The following is a 24,872-nucleotide window of genomic DNA, read 5'->3' as shown; positions in this document are numbered from 1 at the left end:
GCAGTTGAGGACGATTATCCCCCTCACCCAGGGCTATGAAGTTTCTTTATTTAAAGACCCACAAAACTAAGTTTTTCTTTTTACTATAGTCTGGCTCTTCAAGAGTTTGAGGTTTATCGAACTGGCCCCCTATTTTAAAAGTTTGAGGACCCCTGCAGTTTAACCTATCTTTCCAAACTTATAATCTATCACTCCTCTCTAGACTAGCTAGTGTTCTATTCCAGGGTTCTATCCACTGCACCATTTAGTTGTCCCATTTTATTGAATTCTTAAACCATATCATCACACTATTGTCTTAATATTGAATCCATTTAACCTCCAAATCCCATCCCATTCAAACTAGCTTCTATTTAACAAGGCCTCCTCTGACTTGTGGTTGCAAAATTTATTTTTTCAAACCCAAGTGTATATGTTTACATTTATTTCCTTTAAATCAGATCTTTTTAGATTCAATTTAATGTTCTACTCTTCCAAGACCTAAAGACTTTTGGTTTTAGCTATACTTCTGATCTTTGTTCCATATGCAAATTTCATGGCTATGTTATCTATGCTTTTATCCAAATTATTGATAAAAGTGTCAACAGCCAGAACCAAGTTTAACTCCCCAGAACATTCAGTTGGATTCCTTCCAAATTGACATTGAATGATAACTACTCTTTAAGTCTAATCATTAACCTTATTCTGTACCCATCTTAAATGTACTACCAATGTACCTTAAATCATAAGAATAGCATGACAAAAGGACAATTCTATCTTCATAAGTCTCACAGTTTCCTCTTTTTCTTTACTTAAATAATACCTATTTTAGTTCAGACTCTATCTTTATCCAACCCATCATCCTATACAACTACCAAATTGATAGCCTAGAACTGACCATGTTACTCTCTCACTTAAAAAGCTTCAGAGACACCAGGAATAATGGCACATGCCTGTAATCCAATTATCAAAGCGATGACCATTAGAAAAATCTCTTGAATTCAGGAGGAATGAGCTGCAGTGGGCTATGTAGATTAGATGGTGGCTATCAATATGGTGAGCCCCCAAGTACAGAAAGCCACCAGATACTTATGGATGGGTGAACTGACCCAGATCAGAAACAGAGCAGACTAAAAAGCTTATGCTGATCAGTCATAGGTTTTGGCTCTTGAAAAGCCCCTGTACCTTCAGCCTAGATAGGGAGATCCAATCTTTAAAAGGAGGAAGAAGCTTCAGTACTTCCTCTAAATTCCTCTAAAACAAAATACAAATTCCTATACTGTTTATATAAAGCTTCAGTCTGTCTTTCCAGACTTATACCTATTTTCCTCTTCATTCACTTGACAGGCTCATCCCAACTAGCTTTATCATTCTTCCAGTGCTCCCCATAAGCAACATTCTACTTCCTCTTGCATTTGAGGCTTTGAAGAAACTCTTTCTCCATTCCTGCCACCCAAGCCTAGAATACTTCCTCTTTTCACCTCTACCTTTGTAAACTGGCTCCCTCTTATATCACTATCCTTCCAATTGCATTCCTTTCCAACTCCAAGACTTTTATGTAGATTTATCCAAGTTGTATCTTCCAATAAAGTGTAAGCTCTGAGAGGACAAGAAATGTTTCACTTGTATCTTTGCATTTCCATTCTCTCAAATAAAATAGGAACATAACAAATGTTCATGAAATTGAATCTATATACCAGTTTAGGCCTTTTAAAGAGATACATGAAAAATATCAGATTTTTGTTTTTTGGACTTTTTGGTGGAAAATTTCTGATATGAGATCTCTCTTTACAAGGGAGGCAGACTATAAGCTACTTTGTATCAGTTAAGTCCTAAAGAGTTGTCTGATACAGGTAAAACTGTGTGAGATTCCAAGGGCACAGAGGTATGGTCAAAAGTAGTAAATTGAAGGCAGATCTTCCTGTTTCCAGGCCCAATATTCTATGATGCCAGATTTTATCTACTTAAAAGTAACTTTTAAAAGTTATTATTCCTATCCCTTGGTTTAATTCATAATTGAAGTATTAAATTTCAGTTAAAGGTTGGTGAAACAATTTTTTTTCCTATCGAATTTTATAGACACCCCACCTTAGCTTTTAAAATTTGAGAAAATGTGGAGTTCATTTTCCATTTTATCTGCCCCTGATTTTCAGTCCTACTTTCTGTCCTGGTGACTAGAGCCTTGTCCAATTTTGATAGTTTTTTTTTTTCTTTTCTTCATCACCTTTTATTAGATACTCCCCATTTTCTCATATCAGACAGAACAGGATCTAAACAACAATATCTTAGGGGATGATCATGTCATTTGTGTATCTCCACCATACTAGCTGGACCAGGTGGCTGAAAATGCAGTTTCTATGTATGACAGGAAAAGAAATGGCATCACTACTTGATAACTTGAAAAAAAAAAATAAAGCTAGAAGCATACATGAACAACATTCCCCCACACACCCTAGTGTAGAGAAAACAGATAGGACTAGGCTTCCTGGTGAGCTCAGTTTGTCCATCAGGCACACTGCCAAGGCAATATATGACCCATTTCCATGGAACTGAAACCCTCTTATGATTCAACCATGACCCCCTCAGTACTAACCATCTTAAATAATTTCCTTTGCCAAGTGAAACAAATTCAAAATTATTTTCTCTTTTTATTTTTTTCATGGGGAAAAGATAAAGGACAATGAGAACTCCCCCAAGTACGAAACTAATCGATATTAAAAAAAAAAAAAAGAAAGAAATTTGCTTTTAAATGACCTTTGTTTTTAGATTTTAGCAGTTTCCCTCCTATGTATAATCTTGTTGTACATAGTCAGTTGAAGTTGTTTTGTCTTTGTTCTTTAGGACGAAATTCAGAAAAGATAAAAATGTAAACTGCCCTTACCATGTTCTTGTTATGAAATGGTTCCCTAGGACTGCTTCTTGTGAAATCTAGTTTTTCACTGTAAAATGTATATTCACTTTCTGCAGGAGATGAATTAAGAGCCATGCAATTGGTCAATTCCCAGAACATTTTGAAAGAAAGACACCTCACCACAAATTAGCACTTTATGTGACACTATATACATTTTTTTTCCAGATTTATTAACAGAAGTTTGTGAAATGGTTTGCTTCTTTTTAGGACTTTCATGGTAAAAAAAAAAAAAATGAAATGTTCTATAAGACATACAGTTCTAAAATTTCATCACTTAGCCTAACTCTTTTGTGCTGGCTAAGAGCCTTCAGGATAGTATCCTTTAGTCAGAGTGTAGTTTATTCTAACAGCTAATCCCTAGAAAAACAAAAACAACATCCCTTGAACCAAAAGGGCAATTTATCCTAATTTTCTTCACATGAAAATGAAACACTGTATGCTTACCCAATGGAAGGTATTTCAGGTTAGATATGGGAATACAAGGGCCTGGTTTGTCTTTTAATACTCTCTCAGCCTTCTGTTTAAATAGGGACTTTCTCCATGTGGATTGCTAAAATCAAAAAGATATTCTGGAATCCGGAGCTGTTGACTGGACTTTCAGAGGACGGATCAAAAAACTTTTTTTCTGGTGATCATCTTTTTCCTGGAGGCTCTTATAGCCATGGTAAGGTTACACAAGGGAATATGTTCCCTATTATCCCCATCTGTTTGCTTCACATGAATAAAAATCTCTGAGGAAGACCATGAATAAGGAACCAATGGAGTTAACTTTCATTTTCCTAAGAAGGAGGATAAAATCTAATTTCCATGTTTGTTCACAAAGCTATGACTATGGATAATTTGGAGTGGAAATGAAAAGATATACCATTTTAGATAATCCTGGAAGAGAAATTTACAAGCAATTTGAAATAAATGTACTTTTTTTAACCTAAAAATTTGAATTAAGAAAAAAAGCTAATGGTAAGATCTTTTAGATGATTAAATATGTCCTCATATGAATAAATGGAAATTTTATCTTCAAAAGCTTTTAAAACTAAATAGGACCCTAGAGACTAAAATATTGATCAGTCTAACAGTGAAATGAGGACAAGTCTTAGTACTGAAGATTTTTCTTATTTTGCCTGCCTGTATTATCAGTTTATGGGTGAAGTATTTTTCTCTCGAACTTACACAATAATTGAAGCACTTGGAAAACTGAGGAAAAGAGAGGTTCATAGATGTAATACTATGGAGTTGTAAGCTTTCTTTTTCTTGATTGGTGCTGAATATAGTCAGTCTTCCTCTTGCAAACTGTCCCCTTTACTGTCTCTTCCAGAAGTCCTCCACAGGAATGCAATCTCCTGCTTTACCTAATTTTTCTAGATCTTTTCAGTGCTTGAGAAGTTTTAGGGGTAGTTGTATGTTCATTGGTGTAAGGGACCCCTTTTCTTCCAGGAACTTCAGCTACCACTATGAGATCTGCCTTCTTTGCAACATTCAGTCTTAGAAAATTACTTAAATCAATTAGAGGTTGTGATTCTCCCCCCAATTTACTCAGCTAGACAATGTCTAAAACAGGACTTCAATCCAGGTCTTCCTGGCTTTGAGGACACTTAATTATATACATTGACCTTGAAATTTTATTTTTTATTTAATTTATGAAATAAAACAAGTATTTCATAGCATAGTATAATTTAAAAGGTGATTGCACATGAAACTGCAAATCTATTATGTGCAACTTTATACTCCTTTTAACAATATAATAGATGTCATATAATTTTTTTCCTTTTTTCTTCTCTTTTGCCCTCTCACTCTAGAGACAGCTTTCATTAGACAAAAATAGGTGTGAGTGTGTGTGTGTGTGTGTGTGTGTGTGTGTGTGTAAATATGTAAAATTATTCTATACTTACTTTTATTTGTTGGTTCTTTCTCTGCAGGAAAAGAGTGGCTTTCTTTATATGTCCTTTATGGTAAATTTGAATGTTTATTAAAGTCAAAATGACTTATTCATTTAAAGTTGCTTTTCTCTGTATGACCTTGAAACTTAAAAAAAAAATAATCTATAAAATAAAGTAATTAAAGTAAGAGAAAAAAAATGGAACATAATATGGAGAAGAAATGAGAAGAGTTTAAAATCTTGTTTTGGAAACCTACCATTAGCTATTGAGGCATAAACTAGAGCTCCCTACAAATTTGGGAGATTTTAAAAAAGGTTTTATTTATATTTTTCTGTATCTTACATTTTACATTACCATAGTATCCCATTTGCTCTTTTCCCACCCCCTCCCAGAAAGACATCCTGTAAGACAAGTAGTATTTTTCTAGAGAGGAAACAAATCAGCACAAGTGACCAATATTCATTGAAAAAGTTCAAAAATACATTGCATATGTAGATATTCCACCTCTTGAAAAGGTAGTTTGAAGTTATCTTCTCATATCTCTTCATTCAAATTTGGAAATTGAGTGAATTTGGAAATTGAATAGAAATTGAATGGCCAGTTCTTTTGCCATAAAATAAGAAATAAGTTAGATAATCTAATTATAAGGTTGCTTTTAAGTTTGGGAATCTAATAATAAGCAAATGATTCCACATACTCATTCAATGATTTTAAAAACATAGCTTTTTTAAACTATGGGAATTGGCTGCTTAATTGGGGAATTCAATTGGGAATAATTAGGCAATGGCAGAAGAAGTTATGGTATATGAAATGTAATGGAATATTACTGTTCCATAAAAAATGATGATCAGGCTGATTTCAGACAAGTCTGGAAAGACTTTCATAAACTGATGTTGAGTGAAATCAGCAGAATAAGGGGAACATTGTACATAGCAACAGCAAGATTATGTGATAATTAACTATGATAGATTTAGCTCTCCTCAGCAATACAGTGATTCAAGACAATTCCAATAGACTTGGGATGGGAAAAGTCATCCAGAGAGAAAACCATGGAGACTGAATATGGATTGAAGCATAGTATTTTCACGCTTTTTGGCTGATTTGTTTGATTTTTGACTTTTTCTCTCTTGTTTTTTCCTTTTTGTTCTAATTTTTCTTTCACAACATGGCAAATATGGAAATATTTTTAAAATGCTTGTACATGTATAACCTATATCAGATTGCATGCTGTCTTAGAGAGGAAGGAGGTTAGGGAGGGAGAGAGAAAAATCTGGAACACAAAAATCTTACAAAAATAAATGTTGAAAACTATCTTTACATGTAATTGGAAAAACAAAACACTATTGAGGAAAAGCAAAACAAACAAGGACTTAGGGATTTAAATAGGAATCGGACCAATGATGTCATAACTCCCAGTTGAAGAACATTCTAGTTCGAAATACTATAGATTAGCTGTTTCACTTTCTAACCTTTGTGAATAGCCAGTTCTTCTGCCATAAAAAAATAAGAAATAAGCTAGGTAATCTATCAGTAAGGATGCTTTTAAATTTGTGAATCTGATAATGAATAAGTGATTCCACATACAAATTCAGTGACTTTAAGAACAACATAGTTTTTTTCAATCCTTCCTGGCAGCTTAACATTTTATTGAAAATAATTCACTATTTTATGGTAGGTCTGTGGTAATTTAGTAGTTTTGATTTTTCACACCTGCTCACATGCAACCCCCTTGCTATTTTAGCAAAATAGAAGGAATGGAAGTGATCATGAAATAGCATACTACTAATTGTGTGAAACTGGGCAAGACACAATCTCTGTCTAACTTAAATAGTACCTTCTTCCCAGGGTCATTGTGAATATAAAATGATACATATAATATTTGGAAAGTATTTTGCAAACCTGAAAATGCTAACCTAAAAGTACATGAATGTTAATTGTTATTATTATTTATTAGAGCTAGGACCAGGTCTTAATACTCAACCTGATCTCTCTGAACCCTACTGTAAGTCTGTCAGTTTAAGAAGGATGGGTAAATAGTAGCAAAGTTAAAGAGAGAAAAGGAAATGAGAGTAGAAATGGTGGTGTTTGAGTCTGCTCAAAAACTGGAGAGAGGAGTTAGGAAGTAGGCTCAAAGTTGAAAAAAAAAGGTACTAATTTCCTTCTGTATGGAATATATACTTTTCTTCCAACAAAAGACCATTCTTTCCCTCTGCCCAATATTCCTCATGCATTCCCCTTTCTTTTATTTCCCTAAACTTCTGAGCTAGGAGTGGCAATTTTTAAAATGTTTAGTTGAATTCAAAAAACATGTAATGAGTGCCTATTATATGATAGGCACTGGGAATACAAAGATAAAATTGAAAATAAATCCTTGATTTCAGGGAACTTATATTCTCTTACAGATATTACCTAGCACAGTATCAAAATCATGAAAAAGTATAAACTTTTCAATGGTGTAAAAAATCTGAGAAGACATTGAAGAGAAAGGCACTATTACTTCTACATTAGCAGGAAACTTAACACCTGTTCGTAAAACCTCTGAGGTTAATCTCAATTCTGAAAGCTAACAAATATCTTTTTGCCTGTCAAGCTCTCCTTTCATTTTGCCCCTATATAAATTATAAAAATTGTGAACCAGAAACATAAAGTTCCATGTTCTCTCTCTCTCTCTCATATACACAAAGTAATAATACAAATGCTTATTTTAAAGATTTAGCTCCTCCTTCAGCAGCCTCTGAAATCTGTTACCAAACAGACTGACCATAAGATTAAATAGGAATAAAAAGAGACATTTCAGAAATAAGAAAACTTACTAACTTGAGTTTATTATGATAGATGTGTGAAATATATATTAGTTGGACTGTCAGCATATAGTTAGTTTAAAAACAATTTTTGCTTGCAAAATTATGGAAGAATCAACTTGCAAATGTTACATTAAAACAAAAAGGTGAGTAAAGGAAGGTTAGGTTAAAGAAAAGGCTGTGAAATCAATTTTTTAAAAAAGGCAGTTAGGAGAGGGACAAAGGTAAGATTAAAGTAAAAGGATTAGTTTAAGACACTAAAAAAGCAACAAAAAACATTTCCCCCCTCCCCCTCTAAAAAGAAAAAAAAAAAAAAAGAAAGAAAGAAAATCATCCTTCTCATAACTTCTTTTGCCATACAGGAAGATAAATGTTACAACACCTCCTCAGCCAATCAGCAGCATTACAAGCCTCAAACCAGGAAACCCTTTAGAATACAGTAAAACAGTACAAATGATACTTCTCGCTTTCAGCTAGTTTTTGTTCCCTCTGCTTATAGGATGGAAAAGCAGATGTGAAGTCTCTCATGGCGAAGTTTAACACTGGGGGCAACTTGACAGAGGAGATCTCTATTGGCAGTCGACCATTCAAAGCAGGAGGACATCCTGCCCCTTCAGGAATACAAGCAAAGAAAAATATATTCACGAACCAAGAGAATGCCAGTCCACCTCCAGGGCCCAACAATTTACCCAAGTTTGGGACTCCAAGGCCTCCTTTGGGAGTAAAGCCTTCCTTTGAGGAGAAAAATGACAAGGATCCCAAACCCCCATATCTGAAACCTACTGGAGTAGGCCAGAGATTTGGAACTCCAGCAAGCTCAGCCAACAGGGACTCTGAGGTGAAACCAGGATTTCTGAAACCCGTAGGTCCCAGAGCATTTGATCAGCCAAAGGAAGAGTCCAAACCTGTATTCCCAAGGCCCTCTGGGAACAAAGCACTGCTTCATGCCGTCAATCAAGAGAATGACTTAAAAGCTCCTGGCCAAAAACCTGTTTTCAATGCTTCAGCACAAGAAAATGAATCTAAGCCAGTTTTTGCAAAGTTGGCTGGCCCTAAAGGAAAGTTCCTCACCTCTTCCCAAGACCATGACCACAAACCCCCTTTCACCAAACCACCAATTGGACAGAAACCTTTTCTCAATGCAGATATCTCCCCTGATGACCAGAGCCCCAACAAGGGCACATTTCCACAGAAGGGGCCTCCTTCCAAGCCCAAAGTCAACCCTCTTAAGCCAACAAAGGAAGATACTGAGAACAAAGACCAGAGCATAGACCCCTCAACTATGCCTTTCCCTGGTGTGACCCTGAAACCCGTTGCCAGCAGAGGGACTCCGGGCTTAGCCCCCAGCCTTCCCAAAAATTCTGAAGAGAAAAAGGAAGAAAGGAAAATAGATGCAGCTAAGAACGTATTTATGAGTAAAATGAGCCAGGATGACTCTAGCTCAGGTGCCACTCCACCAAAGTTACCCAAACCACCTTCTAAGCTGACTGTGGTGGGACCTTGGGACCGAAGTCAAGAGAAAGAAAAGGGAGATAAGCATTCAGCCGTTCCTAAGCAGAAACCCTTGCCTGCACTGTTTACCCTTGGCCCAGCCCCACAGAAACCTAGCAGACCACCTACTGTTGACTTGGCTCGATTCCGAAAGGCCAGTGCTGCAAACAGTGAGTGCTTTTCTCATTTACTTCTTAGCTCACCTCTTGCCATAGTGGAAGATGTCTTGCACTTTTAAAATCCTGACAACCCCTAACCCTTTATGAATGGCACTCCTTGGTGCATGGGGGTTGATTGTATCTAGTATTGTTTTTCTTGGAGGTTGGAACACTAAGGAAATAATGGAGCTAGTTTGGGGGTAATTCTATCATGAAAATTTACTTAACTATTTGGGGGGGGGAGCTTTCATTTGTTGATTGAATCACTGGTGAATAGCAATTTTATTTCCTCAGCTAAATAATTTTACATCTGTTAAATAAGAATATGCTCTCATTCTCCATTATCTTAGAGATGATATCTCAGAGAGAAATGCATTTGATTTTTTGTGACCAATTTGTGAAATGAAGCAGAACCTGCTGTCTGTATGATATCGCTTTCTGCTGTGTGATCTGGCTGATTTATGCCCATAGATAGTAAAAGTTTTTAGATTCTGATAATTTAATAAAAAGGCAATCAGTCAGGAGAATAAGTATGGCTAAGCTCACTGTGTTTTCATTTTAGTTACTTTAATTTTGCTACCAAATAATCTTCAATAATTCTAAAGATATATATGTATTATGCATATATAGTTAACATATGTCAATGTATATTTCAATTGAGTTAAAATAATATTGCACCTATACTTAAGAGAAAATCTCACCATGGTTCTGTGATGTTCAGTTTGAATAATTCATATAATGTAGTTGTTCTTTGAAAGAAAAGAAAAGGAGACAATAAGAAAAATCAGATTGCTATACTGCTATACAGTAAACCCTACCTAAGCTTTATTTACCCACAGTCTATTTATTATTTTATTTTGTGAATAAAACAAGCATTTAAAAATCATAGCACAATAGAAAAAGATGATTATACATGAAACTGCAAATCTATATATTATTAATAATAATGATAAGAAACAACTTGGTATGATAGATAAAAGACCAATCTTGGAATTTGAAAGACCTCTGGTTAAGTCCTGCCACTGAAATATAACAGATGTATAACAATGGACAAATCATTTAATTTCTTGATGCTCTAAGCAACTTTCAAAAACCATAATATATCAAGGAGTATACTGGTCTATGCTGGTAGTAAGAGTTTCAATTCTGCAAATTCTTCACACCAATAAAATTGTTAACCTAGATCAAAAACAGTAATATTAATAATTCATAAATTTATATATTACTCTACATTTTAAAAAACTGCTTTTCCTACAATACTTGGAAGTTTGTCACACACACACACACACACACACACACACACACACCCTTATTATTTTTCTTTTACACATGGACAAATGGAGGTTCTAAGAGAGGAAATGACCTGTACAATGCTACAAGATGGCAAATGCCCAAGGTACAATTCAAAACTAGCTCCAAATCCAGGACACCTTCTGTTCTGTCATTCTGACTCTCGTTTTGTCATCAGTATCATCACTCTAGAAGGGTTTGGGGATATTTTGTAAACATTAATTCTGCCCCTCTCCCCTCTGGTTTATTTGATTAGCTATGATCACCCTACCTTATGCTCTTTTACAAGAGACAATATTTTGCCTGGGTTGATAAACATAGAGAATAAAAATAAACAGTGAGATTTTCAACTTAACACATTCATGTTCCAATGGTAACCTCTAGAACTTTTCCCATGTATGCTAATTTCTTGGAGAGATGTCGCTTTGTTCAATATGACATTTCTTGATCATCTTTGTAATAGTAGCCAAATTTTGTGTCTTACATCCTGACTATGCTATGTTATGTGTTATGACTATATTAATTCACTTGATATTTGTTTGGAAGCTTTTGAAATTAATTATCCACATCTCCAGTTTTATTCTTATTGCTAACATGCCTGTATTAGGAAATAATTCTGACTTGAAGGCAGATTACGTGGAAGCATTTAATTTTGTCTTTATCCATACATTTTCATTTACTTTATAACCCAATTAATTATTGTAACAAAACAAATTTTTAAAGGGATTCATAAGTGCCAACCATTACTCTTGTTTGCCTTTATGTATTACAAAACTGGTATCAGTAGTGTAAAGAGATGTCCAAATCAGCATATGAGAGTTTTCAATGAATGAAACCACAAGAATACTTGACAAAACTGGTACTCTTCCAGGTGCCTGAATTTTGTGTTCCCATTCTCCCCTACTCTCTCTTTCAGCAGCCCAAAGCCCTCATTCCTCCGTTTAAAAAAAGAAAGAAAAGAAAAGAAAAAAAAACACCTCTGATCCTATGCAAGATCAGGCAAAGCATCCAAAGAAAACATCTCTTCTCTACTGAAATGCCGCAGGTTTCATAATGGTCCCTTCTTTTCCATCTTTTTCCCAACCTTCCATGAAAGAAATTTTAAAGAGAATTTAGAGCATTAAAGATTCTGCTGGGATTAATTTTTTAACTTAACAAATACCAAAGTATATGACTGTTTTTATGTAGAAAATAGGAAGAAAAGAGAGAGAGAATTTGCATGAAAGTTTGGATCTCTTATTTAAATAGGCTTGCTTTTCTTTTTAAATATGTAAGTCAACATATTTCTAAAGATGTCCTACTTTTGTTTCCTACTGACCTTCCTTCTATTCTTTCATGATAATCTTTTAATGTTTCAATGACCTTCTTTTCTTCCTTTTTCTCCCCATTTTGGTAAATGTATATAGCTAGTCTCCTTTCTCTCCAATTTTTTTAAAAAAGAAAACAAATCCTTTGTGGAATATATATAAAATGCAACAAAGCAAATTTCTATATTGGCTATGTCTAAACAGTTCATATTTCAACAGCCTTGAAAATCCTGGGGATTCTGATCAACATCAATTCAACAGGACTTATGACAAAACAGATTAATGACTTTCTGACATAAGGTAATGGATTTGGAGTGCAGATTGAGACATATCTCTTTTTGTCTACTATGTGTATGCACATTTCTCAACCTGCATTCTGAAGCTATTATCTTCAGGAGGTAGGTAACTTGCTTAGATAGATATTGGTATGTATATGAGACATATACACACATAAATCTACATAAATATATTTATATACATGGTATACACATGTGTATTTGGATGACCAATACAAATTTTTTTTTTGTTTAATTACACATGTTTGTAACAAGTTTTTGGAGGCTTTCTGACTGCTCATTGAGATGGAAAGGAGAGAGTAGGTCTGTGCAAATTTAATTTTCATTTTTAAATTATATTTAAACAGTAGCAACAAAATGTATATTTCTCATTCTCTGACAGGAAATATGTAATATGTTTTTTACCAGTCCTCTAGTACTATAGTTGATCATTAAATTGATTTGAGTGTCTTCCTTGATTTTTCTTTTCTGGCTTTTCTTTACAGTACTGTTGCTGCTGTTTATAATAATCCTATATAAATTGTTCTCTTGGTTCTGTTCATTTTATCAGTTCATACAAAATTCCCTAGACTTTATGAAGCAATCCCTTTAGATTATTTCTTAAGGTACAATAATCTATTACATACAAATACCATAATTTCTTTCCCCATTCCCCCAAAGTATGAAATTTTTAGTTTTGAAGGTTTGGGTATTTTAAAAAGGGCTACTACGAACATTTTTGTACAGATGGGTTCTTTTCCCCTTTCTTTAATTTCTTCAAGGTAAATATAATAGAATCACTGTTGATACAGTTGAGTGACTTCTGGATTTTAGCTACAAATTACTTTCCATAATGGTTGGCCAATTCATAGCTTTACCACCAATACATTAGTGTAGCTATTTTCCTATAGATTTTTTTTTTTTACTAATTTTCATTTTCCCTTTTTATAATTTTTTTTAGTCTTATGGATATTATTTAAAAACTCAATAGTTATTTTAAACTTTTATTTCTTTGATTATTATGATTTGGAGTATTTTTTTGTGTGTATTCATTGATAGCTTGGATTTCTTTTTTTGAGAAATGCATGTTCATATGCAGCATATGACTATTTTTCTTTTGGGGAATGCTTTTATTTTTATATATTTGAATAAATTTCTCATGTATCTTGGAAAGCATACTTTTATCTGAGAAACTTGCTGCAGATATTTTGAAGAGGAGTTCAGCTCATATGAATCTCTAGTTGGTTAAGCACAGATGAGAGAATATTTTTGAGTAAGAAGCATATGTGTTTTCCTATTCTACCTAACCACTAATTCTCCTACTGCTCCCCAATTCCTATCACCTCAAGAATTAACTTGGTGATCAACTTAACAAAAATAGACAATCCCTACAAAATTTTGACCACTGAAATTTTCAAAATGTGGTAGAGTTGCTGCCCTCATATCATGTAAACTGCGATATTTATTGTGTTGCAAATATAATCATGTATCTAGTACCTTATGTTTTACATTTGTATGATACTTTGATCTATTTTTACATTTCATTTTATCCTCATAATTATACTGCAAAACAAATAGGGTAAGAATTAGTCCCCCTTTTAAACTAAGATGCAAATGCATAAAATGATGTGCCCAAGACTATCCAGCTAATTAAAAAGTAAAGCAATAACATAAGTCTATTGACTTCCAGATTCCATCCTTTAAATGGTCATTCATATCTCAAGTGTGTGTGTATATTTACATTTACACATTTGAGTTATATGTGTATAGAATACATAAATCATTCTTGCTTGCTTAAAAAGTATTGTCAAAAAAATGATAAAAGTATTTTTACACACAAAAAAACCCAAACTTTATTCATTGCAGAAATTTACTGTCTTTCTTCCTCCTCCCTCCTATCTGCCAGTGCCTTTTACTAAAGGGAATGACTGGGTATAGTCTTTTTTTTATTATTATAATAACTTTTTATTGACAGAACCCATGCCAGGGTAATTTTTTTACAACATTATCCCTTGCACTCACTTCTGTTCCGATTTTTCCCTCCCACCCTCCACCCTCTCCCCTAGATGGCAAGCAGTCCTATATATGTTGAATATGTCATAGTATATCCTAGATACAATATATGTGTGCAGAACCAGTGTTTTTTGTTGCACAGGGAGAATTGGATTCAGAAGGTAAAAATAACGCGGGAAGAAAAACAAAAATGCAAACAGTTTATATTCATTTCCCAGTGTTTTTTTCTTTGGGTGTAGTTGTTTCTGTCCATCATTGATCAGTTGAAACTGAATTAGGTCTCTTTGTCAAAGAAATCCACTTCCATCAGAGTACATCTTCATACAGTGTCATTGTTGACGTATATAATGATCTCCTGGTTTTGCTCATTTCACTTAGCATCAGTTCATGTAAGTCTCTCCAAGCCTCTCTGTATTCATCCTGCTGGTCATTTCTTACAGAACAATAATATTCTATAACATTCATATACCACAATTTACTCAACCATTCTCCAATTGATGGGCATCCATTCATTTTCCAGTTTCTAGCCACTACAAACAGGGCTGCCACAAACATTTTGGCACATACAGGTCCCTTTCCCTTCTTTAGTATCTCCTTGGGGTATAAGCCCAGTAGTAGCACTGCTGGGTCAAAGGGTATGCACAGTTTGATAACTTTTTGGGCATAATTCCAGATTGCTCTCCAGAATGGTTGGATTCATTCACAACTCCACCAACAATGTATCAGTGTCCCAGTTTTCCCGCATCCCCTCCAACAATCATCATTATTTTTTCCTGTCATCTTAGCCAATCTGACAGGTGTGTAGTGGTATCTCAGAGTTGTCTTAATTTGCATTTCTCTGATTAATAATGATTTGGAACACTCTTTCATATGAGTGGTAATAGTTTCAATTTCATCATCTGAAAATTGTCTGTTCATATCCTTTGACCATTTGTCAATTGGAGAATGGCTTTGTTTCTTATAAATTAGAGTCAGTTCTCTATATATTTTGGAAATGAGGCCTTTATCAGAACCTTTAACTGTGAAGATATTTTGACTGGGTATAGTCTTAATGGAGCTGATTCTAGACCCTAACTCTCAGTTCTCAATTTATGATAGAAAGGAAGGTATTGGCTTAGCTACCAAATCAAGAAGAAATGATGCCATGCTACCTATAGTACAAAGAGTGGTACTTGTAGATATTTGTCTCTCTCTACATATTTATATTTATCTCTCCCTCGGTCTCTGTCTCCCTCCATCTCTGTCTGTCTCTCTCTCTCCATGTATGTGTTTCTCTCTCAAAATCTATATACACACATATATACATATGTATGTGTATATATACACACACACACATATATATATGTGTGTGTGTGTATATACACATATATGCATGCACACACACACACACACATAAATAAATCTGTGAGGGGAAGACTCTAAGGGTTTCTGGCCAAAAGAGAAACAATTGCTATCTATATTCTCTCTGAGCTGATCTGTGCCCAAATAATGACTAAATAGGGCTTCTCCAGGACCTATTATTGGCCAATCTGTGAGAACTGAAAAAGGAAGAAGTCTCCCACTTCATCCAGGGCCATCTTCAGCCATCCAGAACTATGCTTGTCCCTGGACCCAGATGGCTCTGAGGGGGAAAGTGAGGTTGTAGTGACTTTGAACAGCCTCAATTCAATACAATTCACTTTGCATGTCATACTATCCCTGATATCATGGTCATCTTTGAGAATAAAGGACAAAAACAGCAATAGGTGAGTGCAAAACTGTCATCTTGATAAAGAAAGAAGTAAGCCCAACTTTGGATTTATTGCTCTGGTTTACTCCTGAGCCACTGCATATTCAAATGCAGGATGTGGCTGTTTTTCTATTGAGGCATGTTTTTATTTTTATAAAGGTTCTACTCCAAGTTGGATGCTCTCTGTTCCTCTAATGTGAGACAGCCCTGAAAATGCTAAAATATCACTGTCATGTTACCAAACCGCCACATCCCCCACACCGCTTAAGCCTTCTCTTCTGTTTAATACCCCTTATCTCTGACCTTGAAGAGCTAGGAAAGAGATCCTTTAAAAAGTGCTGTTTTCAGACCCAGAAGTTCTCCTCAGGAGAACTTCTTATCCCTGCTCTGTTGGAGTTATGTGCATTTATTTACTCAGTCATCAGTCTCTCCAGCTGGACATAATTTTCCACATCACTGGGCACAAAGGCATGTGATTAAATCAAAGCAAAGTTAGAAAGTAGACTTAGTTTAAGTGATAAACAAAAGTACATCTGAAAATGTTTGTCATACTGAGGTTCAATAACTTGGGAACTGAACACAGAGCAAAGCTGAATTTTTTAATGATGAAATTCAGATATGAAACACCTGGTAGACTAATTTTCTTGTATAAACAGTTTTATTGCAATATTTAGCCAAGCAAAGCTCTTTTTTTCTCTCTGATCCCTAATTTTTAACCCTTCAATATTGTCTTTTTTGTGTGTGTTACCTTATTTTCTTAGTTCCATATTGCTAAGTACCTGCTAGATGTTTTTGCCAGCCATCCCATAGTCACTTCAAGTTCAGTATTTCCAAAACAGAACTCTTTATCTGTTGATCATTTCCCTTTTCCCAATTATCCTTAATTGAAAAAAAAAACCCTGATAACAAATATGTATACTCATACAAATCAAATTCCTACATTGATCACATCTAAAATTGTTTTTTTATCCCCAATCTATATATTCCATCCTTTGTCTCAATAATGTATCTACAAATATTAATATGATATTGATATGTGTGTGTGTGTGTGTGCTACAAATTTCCCTGTTTCTGTAAAAAGAACAACTGTCCTTCTGGCTATCTTGATTTCCAAAAATGTAGGTCTTCTCAAGTTTCTCTGAACATATTCCTTTTGTTGTTTCTCATGAATATTTTATTATATCCATATACCATAATTTATTCAGTCATTCCTCATTTGATAGATAACATTCCTTTATTGTCCAGCTCTTTGCCACGATAAAGAATGATCCCATGTATACACATACACATTTATCTATATAAACATATAGACAGATAGATACTTCTTTTTATTGGGCTGTAAGTCTAGTAATGAGTCTACTGGATCATTACTCCAATAATAGTTTAGTGACTTTTGAGGAATAGCTTGAAATTACTTAATAGAATATCTGAATTAAATGACAGTTCTTCTTACCATGCACTATTAATATCTATTTTCCTGAAATCTCTTCAACATTATCTTTTTTTCTTTTTTCTTTTCTTTTCTTTTTTTTTTCTTTTTCTTTTTTCTTTTTTTTTTCTTTTTTCTTTTTTTTTTTTTTTTTGGAGGGTGAAGACTGGTCGTTTTTGTCAGCCTAATGGATATAATTTGAACTCAGGTATTCCTGACTCCAGGCTTAGAACTCTATCCATTGTGCCACTAGGTATCCCTTTCATACATATAACTCTCCTAAATAACCTCTTGTCCAAGTGACATTGCCCTCTTCAAATGAAATAATTTTTAAGTATTTTCTCAATTAACATTAGGATGACAAAGAGATGTTATACTACAGTGTTGGTGTCTCATCAAAAATTATGGTACTTTAAATTGAACAAAATACATCAAACCAGTTATGGTCTAACCAGGGACAGTAAAAACAGGGACTGTGGTTGGTTTTATGTGATACGGATGCTGTATTTTTATTAATATAATGTTAGTCTTTTTGGTAGTTGTAGGTTCATATTAAATTTTTGGTCAGCTAAAACTACCAGATTTTTTTTCCACATGAACTGGTAAAAGTCCAAGTCTCCCCCATTCTATAGTTTAGGCAATTGAATTTTTTAAACCTAAGTAAAAGATTTTGTGTTTTTATTTATTAAATTTTATTCCCTTAATTTTTGCCCAGAATTCAAGCTTACTGAGACACCTTTGATAATATGATAAACCCATCACTAATTGTATTATGCATCCTTCCCCACTTTGCTTTATTTTCCTTTTTATCCAAACAGTTCCTAAATGGAATGACTATAGGTGTTTTTCATCATTGGTTAAGTTGCTACCTTGAGGCTGTCTCTTGTATGTGTTGGGGGCAGGAGAGAATAGGAAAAAGATCCCAGGAACAGAGAGCAAAATCTCTCTCCAAAACCTATTCTTTGAGGTTAATTAAGTAATCCATTTAAAGGGGGTCTATGAGTTTGGAAATGAAAAATTATATCTGTGCTTTCATTAAGTTCTAAATGAAAGTTAGAATTTCCTTCAACTATTTTTTTTAATGAACATTCAGAAGAGCTCATAGACTCTTTTGGAAATCTGGTGAAGCCTATGACATAGACAAGATTAAGAACCCTTAATCTTTAGAAAATTTGCACATGCAAAAATCAATTTTTTTGAAAAATTATTTTTATTATATAAAAAATTTGTTAATTAGAAAACCTAGAGTTGGGAGAGACCTAATTTTTAAGTAATTCTTGGATAGTGGGACAGACAGCACTGAAGAGGGGTTGCATCACAGATCTAGTCCCTGTCCCTTAATACAGACACATATCTCTTGTTGCTCAAGTTACTCTAGCTCACTTCTACTCTTGAATCAGTCTCTTAAGAGATGGTTAATGTTTCATTCTCTGACTAGAGTAATTTCTCTAATTCTAATCCTGCTTTTACTCTATCCTTCCTGATAATATTTCTATTCTTAGTCTAAAATACTTTTTTAGCCTTTAATTGCCAAGAAAGCAAAGATTTGTTTTTGATTTTGTTTTTGTTTTGTCTTATTTCTGTCAGATCTACTTTTCTATTATAAGTCAGAACTGTTCTTTCCAAAATCACCAAATTTATCAGTTTCTCTGAAGGTCACCCTGCAGAAATTTTAAATTAGCTTCTTTCTTGTACTACTTACCCAACCTTTTTCCATGTACTTTTCAGCTCACCTGAAACATTCCTGCTTTGGGATCTTTCCTCTAGACACAAAGACATTTCTAACTGACCTGTCATTACCAATTAACAATCCTCAATCAATCTCAATCATTCTGTTTTTTCTCCCAAATTACCTTCATTTCTGTGTTCTATCATAGTGTCTTCCTCAGAGAATCCTAGATACAGAAAAGTAAAAAACATTGGCTTATCTGTGCCAATCCCCTCATTTCAAAATTGAATCACTCCTTTCAAAATTCACTTCACAATTGGCTTCTACTAGCCTGAACAAACTTCATTAAGACAAATAGAATTGTCAATTAAAGTTGTCAATTAAAATCTTAGTGATCAGTTAAGAACTTTTAACAAGAAAAGGAAAAGGGACAAGAAAAAAGAAAAGCACACAAATTAAGGATATACCTAACATCAACTTTTCTGTCTATGACCTCATCCATTTTGATACTATAAAACTTTTAGCATAAAAAACTTTATGAATCCTTTGCTTTCCCAACTTTATCCCAGATAACTTCTTTCTGTAATACTAATATTAATATATTACATATCTCTACCTTCCTGTCTTATAACTTCATCTGCAGTACAACTCATTTTTGGTGACATCCACATGGACTTTGAAGATAGGTTTTTCACCATAATGAAGTGAGCACTAGACTTTCTTAAAGTTAACACCTATGCCCATCTTCCATGAATTGTCCCTTCATTAAAGACATTTACTGATTAGAGAAAGTAAGAAATTATTTTATCCCTTGCTATAGAAGTTATGCCTTTTAAATAAATGATTCAATTCTATTCTTTGAATTGTGATTATACTGAGGAAAGGCTACTGAAGAGACTGTCATTTGAAAACTGTTAGCAAGACTTCCTTTCAAAATGAGTCCATGTCTCCACAAATCAAGCATAAGGTATATTTTCATATACTTTAGTATAAACTAACTTTGGTCTTTTGCTTTTCTTTATTTTCCCAGAACTTAGAACAACACCTAGCTCATAATAGGAACTTAATAAACACTTAGGGATACAATTAGGTGGCACAGTGGCTAGAGCACCAGGTCAGGAATCAGGAAAACAAGTTCAAATCTAGCTTCAGATGTTTGTGACCCCAAAGAAGTCTGTTTGCCTCAGTTTCTTGATACACAAAATGAAAATAATAATAGCCCATGCCTCTAAGGGTTGTTGTGAGAATCCAGTGAGATAATAATTATATAGTGCTTAGTGTGCTCAGTACATAGTAAGCACTATGTAAATTTTAGTCATTATTATTAGTGGTGGTATTGGTAGTGATTCTGATTTGATCTGAGAAAAGACCTTAGAGTTTATCTTGTTCAATTCCTACCACTACTACCCTTTTTTTTTTTTTTCCAAAGTAATCTGTTAAAATGACTTACATAGAGTCACACAGCTAAGTCCGGGTCAAATGCCTAAGGTCACATATGGACTGAGATCATCATTGCACCAAGAGTTGCTACCTGGCATCCCCCCTTTTATTAATTGAATTGGGGGGGGGGTGGCAATTAGAGTTAAATGACTTGCACAAGATCACAAGCTAGTAAGTGTTAAGTGTCCAAGGCTGAATTTGAACTCTGGTCTTCTTGATTTCAGGGCCAATACTCTATCTACTTCACCATCTAGCTATCCCTAATCCCCCTCCCTTTTTTTTTAATAGATGAAGATAGTACATCCCAGAGAGTTCATGACATCAAAGGATTATAGATTTGGAACTCATAGGCACCTTAGAAGCTGCTGAGTATAATTCTCCTTGTTTTACAATAAAGAAATTGGAGCAAAGAAAGATTTAATGATTTGTACAGGATCCTACAGTTAACCAAGTGTCTGAGGCAGAATTTGAACAGAATTGGATCTTTCAATTCAAAGTCCAATGCCTTTCCCCTAGCTTATTTAGCTAAAGATACATAAGTGACAGAGCTAAGATTCCAACTCTAATCTAAATTAAAGGAAACAGCCATTTTGGAAAAGGACTCTATTGAAGAATAGCAAAGGTTAATTAAGCATCAGTAATAACATTGCCTTCCCTTCCAATTCTACCATTCTATAAATTGAAGAAAGAATTAAGGAGGGGAAAGGAAAGGGAAATCTCTGAAACAAACCAGTAACCCATGTTATCAGAAAACGCCTGAAGCAAACATCTGTTCATAAAAATAGCACACAAAAACACACCTTTTGCAAGTCCATATGCTGTACTGCCGGCGTGTTTTTATCTCAACAATTGAAGCAGACCACATCAGTCTGCAACTGAACAACTACATGCCACAAAGGCATTTTCAGTTAACAGAGTCTTCATTGCAAGGAACTGTGTGGCTGCAAGGAACTGTGTGGCAAGGTGCGGACAAAGAGGGTTACATATGATGCTATTACCTCCTTTCATTATGGAATAACTGTCACAGAGGCAGCATGTCATCTGTTATTAGGAAGGGATTGTACATGAAATATGTCCACATGGATTAGTGGAACAACACAACAAAAAATTATGTCAGGGAAACTTGGAACATATTAAGGCAGATAAACAAATTCTGTAGGGTTTTTTTTTTTTAAGTCTGATTCATTGTGATCCTATTTGAGGTTTTCTTGACAGATACAGAGAAAATTTACCATTTCTTTATCCGGCTTATTTTACAGATGGGGAAACTGAGGCAGAGTTAAGTGATTTTCCCAGAGTCACACAACTAGGAAGTGTCTAAAGTTACATTTGAATTCAAAAAGGTAACTGACTCTAGACCCAGCCTTTTATCCACTTAAGTGCCCAGGAAAACAAAAGCACTCTGGAAAGAAGCCCACTGAATAAGGATGTTTACTTTATACAATATGCCTTTCATTTAAGATTCCCAAAAGAAGTAAAAATCTTTATATGTCCATCTTAATTCATCATTTCTGCCTTGAGAATGATGTTGGGGCAACCCTTCTTAAACCCGAGTCATTTAAACTCGTGGAGATACAACCTAGCACAATAGGAAAAAATAGTTCATTTGTAGCCATAATCAGTTAGTTTGTAACCTTGGAAAAATACAATATTTTCTATTTGTCTGCTTGCCATATATTAGTCTGGACAGCTATCTCTGCTCCCTTCATCACTAGGTATCTTATTTGGAAATCTACCAAGTAAGGTTTTTTTTGAAATTTTTTTTCATAGAGTCTTATCTATCAGCTGGGTAGCCCAGCTATAATGATTAAGTATATCTCATTTGATAAGAGTTACATAAGGCACTTAAGCCTTTGAATGATGTCTAAGAGTTTTGTAAATAGTGTCGTATCATTTTCATTTGACTTTTTAATTTCTTTTTTTCTTACTCTTCTGTTCATTTTCATTTTCTTCTCATTGTCTTTCCTTCTCAGAGGTTTAAACTTCCAGCCTGCACTATGATGGAGTTTCACATTCAGCAGTGTCAAGTGGGTTTGATTAATATCAAGTTATACAAAGGATTATGACCATTGGTTCCATATTAATTCAGATAGTCCTGGGGTACAACAATATTGTGATAAAAGAGAGAACTGTCAATGTTGATATCTTACTGCCAATGGTTAAGGAAATACTGTGCCTTTTTGTTAATAACAAAACCCATTATGCTTTGTTTGGGAAAGGTATAAGTATAATATACTTTGCAGAAGGATTTGTTGGAAAGTATCTGTTGCATCAAAGCAAAAATGGGTCAACACATATCTTACAAAAAAAAGAATGGTAAAGAGATATGTTCTCTGTGAGAAAAGATCACAGATATCTGGATGATAAATAAAAGTAGACATGGACCAAACCAAATGATAAATCAAATTATAGTTCCTGCTTCTCCTGCCTGATTATCATAAACCATGTCCTGTTTACAGATGCAGTGGATAAAGTACTGAGCCAGTCATAAAGATCTAGCTCCAGACACTTATGAGCCTGAGTGACTCCAGGCAAGTTACCAAATCTCTATTTGATCCAGTTTCCTAATTGAGGGTTAAAATAGTAACTATTCTCCAGAGTTATTGTGAGGAACAAATGAGATAATATTTGGTATTTTCTCTTTTCCTTTTATTTCTATTTAATATGTTTTTTACTGAATTAAATACAGAATAAGAAAAAAACAGAATAGGAAAAAAGAAAGATAAGGAAAATAAAAAAACAAAAGAAAATATTGTCTTGTGTCCCATGGAACATCAGGGAGAATTCAAATTATATAATAATAAATTCCATTTCTAGAAAACATATAAAATAATAGAAGAAATTACATTCATGAGTGTCCATCTTTTCTTCCTTGCAAGTTATTCTTTTGTTCTTTGCTGTACCTTTTTTACTTTATGTGAGATAACATTTGTAAAAGTGCTTGGTATATAGTTGATGTTGCATAAATGTTTATTCCTTTCTCTCTTCCCTCTCTTCCTTGTTTGAATTTGACTACAATTCAGCAGTGTATTAATTCTTCTGCAAAGGAAACATTGAACCCACTACAATCTGCTCAAATGCCTCAATGGAAGAGGGACAAAAATACTCCAAATTAGTATAATCCCTGGGTTCTTATCTTCTTATATCTTTTCAGTACTTTTTATACAGATGCCCTTTAAATAAAAAATAGTTCCAACAGACAAAGCAACTTATCCTTTACCTGGCTTGGAATGTGACAACCTCCCGGTCATTTCCCAAGTTGAAATATCATGGGAACTAGGTAGTGTCTTTACAGCTCCCTGATGATTATGCTGTTAAGTAAAACTCATAGGTTAATGGAGTATATAAAAGCATTACCTCAGATACAAAAGTAACCTCATCTAAGCAAGGGAAAATATGTACAATATCCAATATTTGGAGAGATTGCTATCATAACAGGTTTTCATCAAATTATCAGTATTTTTTAAAGAAATTATCATGCATTAAAATTCAGTGATTAAATCTGAACAGTTAAATGAATCAGTAACAAGTTATTTTTTTTGTATTTGTCAGAATGTTTCTGAATATTTGTTCAACTAGGAAAAATGTCAAAGAATACTCGGAATCTATAACAGATACTGGAGCTCTTTGTTTTTCCTCCTTCTTAATTTCTTTTTTTTTTCTTTTCCTTCATCTAAACTATAATTTTGTCCCACCTAGCATTTAGTAGGTACTTTGCAAATATTGTTAAATGAATGAATGACTTACAAGTAATACCACTGGGCATTGCTTAACCTTATTGATGGCACTGTTACACAAGTAAAAATCTGAAGGCACTGGCCCTAAATTTCATCATCATCAACATATTTGTATTACAGCAAGAGGAATAATCACAAGATTTTATATGAGAAATCACCAATTACAGTAGCATACTGAAACAAATCTGCTTAAGAAAATTAAGTCAAGAAACCTGCTGACAATCCTCCATTTTAGTTTCTATAATAAGGTTCAGATTGCTAGAATCAAAACTCAGAAAAGAGAACAAGCTGTAACTCAATGTAGCTATAAATGAGCCTTCCATTTCTGTGCTAGGATACTAATTAAGTCAGACTAGGGTCCCTGGCTAAAAGATGAGTTTTCTCAGTCATATGATATAGATAGTGGACAATATAGTAAGGGGCCCTTTGTTTTTTCAAAGTGGGTGTGATTACAGTACTACTGCAGTAATTTTTTGTGTTCATCTATTTATTGAATCTTATAAAACGCCTATTAGACTCAGTCATTTATTCTTTCTATTTAGAATATGTTATTAACCACTTAATTTTGTTAATCTTGTGATATGGGCCCCTGGAGATCTGTACCTACATTTTACCTGCTTATGAAGTTGTTTCACAGGCTTCCTGTCAGCTGAAAATGTTGTTTTGTTAGCCATGTTAACAGAGTTCTTTGTTTTTCTTATGTTTTATTGGTAAATTAGATGTTTAATGGAATACTATGGAATAGCAGAACATCAGGCCAGGCTTTTGT

General features: G+C 34.2%; 1 protein-coding gene across 9 annotated transcripts in view; it reads left to right on the top strand.

Moving 5' to 3' along the window:
* The window catches only part of FYB1 (FYN binding protein 1), a 198,048-nt gene that overhangs the window by 79,433 nt on the left and 93,743 nt on the right, over positions 1 to 24,872 (top strand). For 5 of the 9 annotated variants that reach the window (XM_031964391.1, XM_012541438.3, XM_031964369.1 and 2 more), the window contains exon 2: positions 8,065 to 9,226. In XM_031964391.1, the coding sequence (XP_031820251.1) occupies positions 8,065 to 9,226 (1,162 nt within the window). Of the gene's footprint in view, positions 1 to 3,400; positions 3,552 to 8,064; positions 9,227 to 24,872 lie in introns of all 9 variants that reach the window. The other 4 variants (XM_031964378.1, XM_012541436.3, XM_031964383.1 and 1 more) reach the window with 2 other exon arrangements.

This window comes from Sarcophilus harrisii, chromosome 1 (genome assembly GCF_902635505.1).
Source record: "Sarcophilus harrisii chromosome 1, mSarHar1.11, whole genome shotgun sequence".
Taxonomy (NCBI): Eukaryota; Metazoa; Chordata; class Mammalia; order Dasyuromorphia; family Dasyuridae; genus Sarcophilus; species Sarcophilus harrisii.
Note: the sequence above shows the minus strand (reverse complement) of the source record. Positions and strands in the feature narration are given on the sequence as shown.